Raw genomic sequence first — 9,143 nt, 5'->3', positions numbered from 1 at the left:
AGTAGCTGTTTTATTTACATAGATATAAATACTTTCATGTTTGATAAAAATAAAAACAAGTTTTCAGCAGTCTGCATCATGCAATGACTACTGAAAATATTTCTGAGATTATAACTTGTTTAAACCAGGAATGACCCAAATATTAACTAAAAAAAAAAAATTAAACTATGAATGCTAAGTAGATCACTTATGATGTACATTGGTCGCCCATGTGTATAATTTTTTTTTAAATTATCAAGTGGCAGTGAAAAGAATAAAAGAGATATATAAAATGTGAACATAATTTTTCTATATTTGTAGAGCCAATCCAAAAACGTTAATAATACAATACATATATTTGTTTTCCCAACGAACAGTACATGTAGCATCTGTAGCTGTATCCCAGAAGTATGCCGCTGCTGTATGCAGACCTGAACCGTTCCTTTGAGTTATTGTTATTCTCACTAAAAAATTTGAAACTTTTACATTCAATTTAATTGGTTGACTTGAGTTAATGTTAAGTACGAAATAGATAGAATTGCTAGTTTGCAGGGGCCGTTAGGGTCGAAAGGTTCTCTGTTGGCAACCACGTGCTGGTAGACAAGGCGTGGGTAGTTTCTCACTTACAACGGCCGACGACATAGTTGAAGTCGCGAGAAGTCGTTGTACTTGGGCGGCGTAAACCCGATTTCCGAGGTCTAAGCCTTGCAGTGAGTCTCTATAGGCTGACATGATGATGTCGAAATAGACATCATAATTTGAAGTTATTAACGCGTTTCATTAAATATTGCTTATTTCTGTGAATAAATATTAAAGAAGGTAAAGCTATACTGGGCAGAATTTTATGCTTTCACATACTATAACTTCACACTATTTGGAGTTGGTAACTATCACGAGAACGCCTTGATAGTCTCGTCACTCTAAAATATAAATATTCGCCAGCGTAAGGGTAAAAGGAAGATTTAAGCATTTTTGATAAATTTAAGTATCAAAAAGATTAAAGATATCGTTGTAAGAGATTTTGAAATTAAAAACGATAAAGTAATATAATATAATGGAGGCAATACGAATCAATTTCACGGTTCATATTACAGATATATATATTTTAAAATTAAGAACTCATGCAGTCACATGATGATGATTGCCGCATGTGATCGACAAAGTAAAAATAATTTTTACAGAATTTTATTGACGTAGTAATTACAAATCGTCGTCGAGGAAATTTGGTATATGTTATAATATATAATAAATTTTAATATACATACAAATATATTTGAAGGGCTTATTTAACTTGTTAAGTCTTGCAATCGTTTTCTCGGTAATTATTGTAATCCACTGTGGTGTACGTGAGTGACTGTAAGTATTACCCCCAAGACAAAATTCTATGTTGTCTCTCACAATTTTTTGTACTTCTTCTACATTAAATACTGTCGCCTGTAAGAAAATTTAAATGTTTTATGACAAATTTTCATATTATCTTATTATATATAATAATACCTCATCATCATCGGCGTTAGCCATGTTATGGATTTGCAAAATATATTTATTATTATCTTGGTACGAGATAAATTTTACGTCAATTAACTTCGTTAATCAAATCAAAGTTTTTTTTTTCAAGAAATACTAAGCCAGCTAACATTATGTTATGTTAAATGATTTCAGTTGGGTATTCTGTGTTGATTATGAAAAACGCATGTGTGTACTTTTCAAAATAATGATAAAGTACGATTTAATTCATATTAATTCTGCTTTGGTATTTAAAGAATTTTTAAAGGTATTTAAATAAATAAAAAAAAATATTATAACAATTATTAAAAGCAATACTTATATATATTTCTCCCCGTATGTATATTTATTCCATGTCTAGTTTAGTAGGATTAAAATAAGATGATGGAATACATTCATCGTAGCAATATTATTAAATAATTAAGTACCTAAGTAAAAGTTAAACAACAATGTGTGTACAGCTGCCCATTAAATGTTTTATCGCTACACATATCAAAGTACGATAAAACGTCATTTGATAAATTTCTGAACGAATTTTCTCATAACCCACTTCGCGAGCTTATATTCTATTGTGTTTTTGGTATGTTTATTTCGTGTTTTAGTTTATTTTGTATTATGAAAACGTTACGGGCGGGGTGAATAACTTGTATAATGGTGTCTTAATTGAATATGTTCGAGTTTAATTGAGTGGATTGTTTGAAATTAATGGAGTTGAAGGTCTGGGTCGAAGGAATACAAAGGATTGTTTGTGGGGTGACGGAGACTACTACATGCCAAGTTAGTGAATGAAATTTTATCGTTGTTAGTATTAGTAATTGTCGTACAGTTAACAGCATTTTGTTTTGATAGGAACAATAAATTATAAATATAATACAGCTTATAAATATATCTCATTATGTTCTTAATTTGAGTGTAAACCAATTCTGTGTTTTTGTTAAGGATGTAGTCTTCGCCTTAGCTCATGCCACTGGTAAAGTGGGCCGATTTACTTTGATAGAGAGGTGGAGAAATAATGAACGACTTTTGGCTCCTCAGGAATATCCATTAAAGGTAAATCATAAATAAATGGTAGTTAATAACGTATCTAATATTTAGCATAACCAATAGACCCATTTTTCTCTTACACTCATGTGAAATTGTTATTTTAATTATATTTTACTGTTGAAAGGTTCTCATATAAAATTTTAGCTGTCATTGATAGATTTCAGACATAATATTTGAAACTATTGGCAACTTGTAATGGATTCTCCTTATTTCTTAATTAAAATAAGTTTCAAACCTTAAAAATTCTTTTATTGTTTTATGTTCCATTTTTATTTGATGAAAAATTTTCTCTTGGTAATTTATTCAATTAAGGTGATTTATTTGTTTGGCTTTTTCAGATCCTTATGAAATGGGGAGAGTATTCTAGTGACATTCAATTTATATTACGGAGATCAGATTCAAGCTCTAACCAAAAATCATCACAGCCTATTAATAACTCCCGGTCGCCTATTGGAAATGGGTTTGTGCTTCTTTTAAAAGTCTTAATATTGTAACTAATTTGACATGCCATAGTTTAAGAGCAATTTGCAAAACTGTTAACTAAGACAATATTGAAAAGGGAAAATTTACAGTGGTAATCATTAGATATCATTCTTTTGTAACAAAATTTAGATATACTTATTTTCCAGCAATATGTTTGTCAGGTTAATTATGAACATTTAAAATCATTCATCTTATGTATAATATAATCTGTAGGTTTGTTAATGGAAACTAAGTGAAAATCTTGATTTTAATATTTAACTATTCTTTAATTTCTATTAGGACTCCAAATTCAAATCCTGGCACATTACCAGATATTCAAAATTCACCAATTAGAACAAATACCACACCAACATTTAACAATAATGTGAATAATACATCCCCGGGCAATCCTGTAGGAGTGGTAAAGGGAGTGCAACAAGCTAAATCACCCGAGTCCAATAGCCCTATATTAAAAGATGTCCCACCTTACAGGTAACTGTCAACATAATTAATTTAATATTGATATAAGGGATAAACATTTAGATATATTAATTTAGGACTAACTAAGTAGGTAAACATGCATCCTGATATCTAATCCAGATTATAACAAAATTTATTCTTTTGTTTATAATATCTCATCGTTTTTAAACATAACCTTCTTGATCGTTTGAGTTAATCTAACAATTTTTTTGTGATTAATTAGTCTCTATGTGTCATTTCTAGGGTAATAATTGAATAAGACCTTTTTATTTCGACGAAGAGAGTATACCAGATATTTAATTATTTAAAATATTGTGTTATCTGAATCAACTTGTTTTATTTTAAATGAAGCAGTACTTGTAGAATCACAATGAGTCAAATGTATCCAGATAAATCCTTTATTCTTACAATTTTTTGGACTGCCAGAGACCCACCTCCACCATATCGTTCGCCACCTCCACCGTCACAAGCTTTAAGAAAGTCTCCCAGCCGTACAAGAGTTGGCAGATCATCGCATATGTCGCCGGCCGATTTGGCAGAAGAGAACCAGGACACTCGAAATCCTGAAGCTGTTAGCTACAACAGTCAATATCGTGAATTAGTATCACTGGTTAATTATCAGAGAGAGAAGTTGTCAAGTCAGCAAGTTGATCTTATTAAGGTGAGATTAAATTGCAACATTTTAAATAGTAATATTGTTTCATTGTCACCACATTTAAGCACATATGAAAATTGTAATTTTAACCGCGGTCCATTATAATATAATCATTTTATTTCATGTTTAATGTGGTGACAAACATATTACCATATATAATAACATTTAATCATGGGAGTACAATAAAGAGTGTAGATTGTTGTTAAAAATTCTGGTACAAGAAATCACAGACAAGTATACTGTGTGCATTTATTCATTTTAGTTTTATTTTGTTACCAAATAATAATGAAAAGTTTATATTGTTAGCTTATAATAATTTGATTGTAATATTAGTTTATAAAATTACATTACCTAGGAATGATTAGTGATATGTGATACAGTGTTAAGAAAATAAAAAGTTAGAAGTAAATAAATGAAATTTAAAATTTATAAATTCTATAATAAAGTATTGAAATAAAAATGAACCAAATAAAGAAAAGTAAGAAAAGGACTAATATATAGCTACTTCAACTATGCAGCAGTAGTCATGCAATGAAGTGCACCGCCCGCCAGCCTGCTGATAAATGCTTGATGAATGGATGATATTAAGATGAAAGGAAGAAGAGTATGGAAAAAAGAAAATTTGGTAAATAAATTACTTTTGGAACTGTTATCCCTGTGTACCCAGGACAGGGGAAGTACGAGAGAAAAAAGTGTGTTTATCCCACCATAGATATCTTTGGGAGTGGCCTATGCCATGAAGTAGGCGTTTATTTGAATTCCTATTCACTGTGGTCCCACCATAACTTGAGAATGACTTCACCAATTTCATTTAGGTTTATATTCTTATATTTTGTAGAAAGTAGTAGTGGAAAATATTTTAAGTGTTGAGTGTGACGTGCATTGATTTTGAAAAATAAGTTATTGACTTTATGGTATTAATCTTAAACATCCATGTATTTACAGGCTCAGTTGTATGTTGCCTGATCCTAGTTTGAAAAACCATCAACTTACAATTTATCCATTACAAAATATAACAAAGTTGTGTATTAAAAATAAAAAGCATTACAATAAACATCATCTTTAAAATAACTATGAGTTATAAGGTTTGAATTTATTATTTATAGCTAAGGTTGAATTATTTATTACTTTAATTTTAGTATGATGCAGAAATTGGATATTGGGAAAACAAGGGACGTGAACAAGATAGGCAAGTTGAGTTGCTTCAACAACAGATTTCTTCTGCAGACAATCAGTTGAGGATAAACACTGAACAGGTATATAATGCCACTTTTCTGTTCTGACAAAGTTGTTTAAATAATTTCATATTTTATTAAATTCGAAACCACACTAGAATTAAATAATAATTTAATCAGATATTTAATTTTTTTTAACGATTTCCAGGTGCAAGCATTGACTTATGTAGAAGAAGAGAGTGAAATAGTAAAACAAAACGAAAAGACCATCAAGTCAGAGATAGTGCTAGTGCGATCCAAATTAGCCAACTGTGAAACTGAGTTATTGCAATGCAAGAATAAAATACGGAAACTAATGGAGGATATTCACAATGAGCAAAGATTGATAACCAGTCGTCAGCAGGAAAACAGGTAAATACAAATTAAACTTTAAGTAGTTGTTCAAATTCAAAACTAAAGAAAAATGTTTGTAAGCTTTAAATTTATTTTAAATCCCAGGCAAGCATTGGAACGTTCGATGTTAGCTGAAATGGAAAACTTACAGACTCAGATACAACAAGCGAAGCATGCCACCGAAATTAACCACCTAACTGCTGAAAATCTTAAAAGAGAGGTAACCATTAATAATTTTTACAGAATTTCCTGTCTTGGGAACATATTGCTATAGATTTTGTATTTACAAATGTAGAATTATCAAGAAGTAATTATTTTGAGTTCTGAAAATATTGAATTATATATTTAACAATATATAAGAAATATCTTAGTTTCACAGAAAGTGTGTTCTGTTAAAATTATATAGCATTGCAAAAAGATTTACTGTCCAAGGCGAGAATTAAAGTACTTTAATTTTTAAGGGCTATATTTTCTGGAATTAGTCAATAATACCTTTACCTTGATATATTAAAAGTCTCCTATGAATAAGTTTCTTATGAATAGAACAAAAGTAGAAGATGAATTAAATGATTCTAAGTTGCTATTAATCCAGCTTTTAAGATATGGAAAGCTCATTTTTGTGGTTATAAAAGGTGTAATCGGTGAAAAGGGCTTTTTTATGGAAGCTATTCTTAGAATCCCAGAACTTTTTTTCCACATTATTAACTTTGTACTTTTGTGCTCTTGTGCACTCCAGAACCACATTTATTTTTTTACGGATATTTTACTAAGGGACTATTTTTAACACTACTTAAAAAGATGTTTATTGAAAGTGCCAAGTCCTGTTCAACACTCATTACCACTTGAATCTTTGTTTTTAAAAGAAACTTTTCTGTTTATGGGTTTGAAATTTTGAAAAATTGGCTCTCTTGCTTTCGCTGTTTGAATATAGTGTCATTGTTGTGTGTAGGTGATGCAATACAACTTGATATGGTTTTTATATAAATATCTGCTTGCTTGCTAACGAATCTTATGGTATAGTTCCTTTTTTATAAATATTTATTTTTAATGTAATGAATAAGCTATTTATTGAAATAAATCATGTTTCAATTCATAGAACAGATGGCTGGGTCCTTAAAATTCTGGAGTGGAGATAATGGATGGGCAAATGCAGCATAGGATGTCCACCCACAAACTTACATGGATTACAACAACCTTTAACAAGGTTGTTGGTGTGTATGTAGGTTTTTATAAGTATATGTTAATATAGCGTTTATTTTAAATTTCAGGTAGGAGTTTTAGAAAACGCGATAATGGAGAAAAAACGCCAAGTGGAACGGTTAGTACAAGAGATGAAAGAAGCCAACCTTCAGAGTCTGACTGGCAGTGTGGACGAACTTAGACATCCGTTGGATGGTAATTAATGCATTAGTTATTATCAAAATATAAAAAATAATTCATGTTTAAATATTTAACTCCATCTTCTACCATTTACTTAACAATCTTTAATACACAGGAAAGATATGAGATATTTATTAAATGGATAAATCATAAAAACATCTATGTATACTATTAATAGCTGTTCATATGAAACACTTCATTTTTCAGGATTATGTAAAGCTGGTAGCGCTCGTAGAATAATTGGCTCCCCAAGGCAGCTGGAGAATGCAGCACCCACTAATAAAAATCCCCATGGAGTATGGGTCTAAAACTACTTCTAAAGTATGGAATACGGTAATTTAAATATGTCGTCGAAATAGAAATTGTTATTAATGTCAACACCATTATCAAAATTAGCATTGATTGCAAAGAATAACAGATAAATCAGCCATCTCTTTTTTTCACGAAAAAAAGATTTTTTTAAAATGTATATCTAAAATTAACATGCTGATTATCCTGTCTATAAATTTAATATTCATATGAATTACCTAAAGAACTATAGAAGCGGCTTCAGTAAGTTAGGGTGGCTAATACACTATACAAAACTATACAAAATGAGTTATTTTCGGAGTTTGCTTACTCATTTACATAAGGTATAGACTGTGACATATACCTGTGTCATTCGCGCCATCCAGGAATTTTTAGATACAAAAACGTTTTCCATGATTAGCTAACATTTAAATTTTAGCTCATCTATGTTATTATCAAATATTTGTGGTTTCCTACTGGTCTTATTAGAAAGGCCTATGTCCAGCTGTGGACTTCCTATGGCTAAAATTATGACATAAAATGGAGTTACGCAGAAATAACGTTCAGGAAATTAGTTCCATTTAGTATATTCATGTTTAACCAGATTCATATTCGAGTGTCAAAACTACTTTAGAAAATGAATATATTCTTCATGTAGATTGTGTTATGTAAGCCCCTATAAAGTGTGTCAAAGAACTTCGAGTGTATATTTATTGACTTCAACAATTGCCATATACTTGTAGTATAACATTATGTATTTTTATTTTGATTTTCGTGTACAATTTGTTTAATTATTTACGTTTCGTGTTCAAATTAGTGTCATATATAAAGATGTCACAAATGTGTAGAGAAGCTGTGGTTTGTTTGCATTTAATATTGTGTTTCGTATTTTGTCTGATTTTAATGTGTTAACAATTTTAGTATTATCACATCTTGCCTATGTTTAGTGTCGAAATTGCTTTATTGTTTTATATAGGTGTACTATTGAATCAAGAGATTGGAGATGTTTAACCATATTTAATTTTTTATACTCTCATATCACTTTTATGTATCAGCATATATATCCATGACAGATTAGTATAAACAAAATAAAAATCAAATTTGTGAGTGCTGGCTTTTCATAGAAACTTTAGCTTTTGCTGTTATTTGTAAAAAAACAAAATATTAAAATGTAAATTCTTAAAAACAATCAGCTATTATTTCATTGCATATCAAAAACGTAAGAAAGTGCCTAGAAATAAATAATATCACTAATATAATAATAAAATTTTCTAATTTGTATATATATATATATATATATATATATATATATATATTAGAAAAAGCAGAGACCTGATTTTGCACACAGTCTACCTACCTACTGACTTGCACACTAATAATGGCATTTTCATGAAGCAGTACCTGTACCTTTGACGATAATTGGTTAAAATACAGAGGTGAAAAAATTTTATATAAGGCATGAAAAAAAATTTCAACCAATATTGTAAAAACAAGAGATCTGGTTAACTTAAGAACACTACTTATTAAATATTTTACAACATAGAAATAATTATATTGATAATAATAATCTAGTCGAAAATATAAGCCATTGCAATATTTTAATAAATCAAATTTATAATCTCATTTTAGACCAATATTCATATCAATTTCACATGACTTTTTCTAGAAAAGATCGACGGTTAGGTCTACAATTACTTTGTAATATTTAAATACATTATTAATAGAGTGTAATAACTTTATATTACTCTGCATGGTTAATATAGTTAATTTGTGTATAACTA

At 29.6% G+C, this 9,143-nt stretch overlaps 2 protein-coding genes across 5 annotated transcripts; one reads left to right on the top strand and one right to left on the bottom strand.

Moving 5' to 3' along the window:
• Positions 1 to 9: 9 nt before the first annotated feature.
• Positions 10 to 1,576, bottom strand: LOC137920216 (dynein light chain Tctex-type 1-like). The gene is made up of 3 exons (XM_068763487.1): positions 1,477 to 1,576; positions 1,245 to 1,413; positions 10 to 443 (listed from the first exon to the last, which is right to left on the bottom strand). Exons 1-3 carry the CDS (start codon positions 1,498 to 1,500, stop codon positions 289 to 291), a joined length of 348 nt encoding a protein of 115 aa, XP_068619588.1. The 5' UTR covers positions 1,501 to 1,576; the 3' UTR covers positions 10 to 288.
• Positions 1,278 to 9,119, top strand: RASSF8 (ras association domain-containing protein 8). Of its 4 annotated transcripts, XM_068763484.1 has the most exons (11): positions 1,278 to 1,335; positions 2,088 to 2,262; positions 2,425 to 2,535; positions 2,868 to 2,989; positions 3,292 to 3,483; positions 3,898 to 4,132; positions 5,266 to 5,382; positions 5,510 to 5,712; positions 5,800 to 5,914; positions 6,963 to 7,089; positions 7,282 to 9,117. In XM_068763484.1, exons 2-11 carry the CDS (start codon positions 2,191 to 2,193, stop codon positions 7,380 to 7,382), a joined length of 1,395 nt encoding a protein of 464 aa, XP_068619585.1. In that variant the 5' UTR covers positions 1,278 to 1,335; positions 2,088 to 2,190; the 3' UTR covers positions 7,383 to 9,117. The 4 variants fall into 4 exon arrangements, with proteins under 4 accessions (XP_068619585.1, XP_068619584.1, XP_068619587.1 ...); XM_068763483.1 differs by lacking the exon at positions 1,278 to 1,335 and having other exon boundaries at positions 1,996 to 2,262; XM_068763485.1 differs by lacking the exon at positions 1,278 to 1,335 and having other exon boundaries at positions 2,234 to 2,286; positions 7,282 to 9,118.
• The last annotated feature ends 24 nt before the right edge of the window (positions 9,120 to 9,143 follow it).

This window comes from Battus philenor, unplaced genomic scaffold (genome assembly GCF_028537555.1).
Source record: "Battus philenor isolate CCGP_79_NKW_IND1 unplaced genomic scaffold, ilBatPhil1.0.hap1 SCAF_18, whole genome shotgun sequence".
Classification (NCBI taxonomy): domain Eukaryota; kingdom Metazoa; phylum Arthropoda; class Insecta; order Lepidoptera; family Papilionidae; genus Battus; species Battus philenor.
The sequence above is the reverse complement of the archived record's forward strand: the minus strand, read 5'-3'. Positions and strand labels throughout refer to the sequence as shown.

Excerpts from the sequence above, each read along its gene's own strand:
- LOC137920216 (XM_068763487.1), bottom strand. The coding sequence starts at position 1,500 with ATGGCTAACGCCGATGATGATGAG. Across the intron at positions 1,414-1,476 it reads CTAACGCCGATGATGATGAG|GCGACAGTATTTAATGTAGA; the intron begins GTATTATTATAT and ends ATTTTCTTACAG. Across the intron at positions 444-1,244 it reads TAAGCCCTTCAAATATATTT|TGAGAATAACAATAACTCAA; the intron begins GTATGTATATTA and ends CAAATTTTTTAG.
- RASSF8 (XM_068763484.1), top strand. The coding sequence starts at position 2,191 with ATGGAGTTGAAGGTCTGGGTCGAAGGAATACAAAGGATTGTTTGTGGG. Across the intron at positions 2,536-2,867 it reads CTCAGGAATATCCATTAAAG|ATCCTTATGAAATGGGGAGA; the intron begins GTAAATCATAAA and ends TGGCTTTTTCAG. Across the intron at positions 5,383-5,509 it reads TGAGGATAAACACTGAACAG|GTGCAAGCATTGACTTATGT; the intron begins GTATATAATGCC and ends AACGATTTCCAG.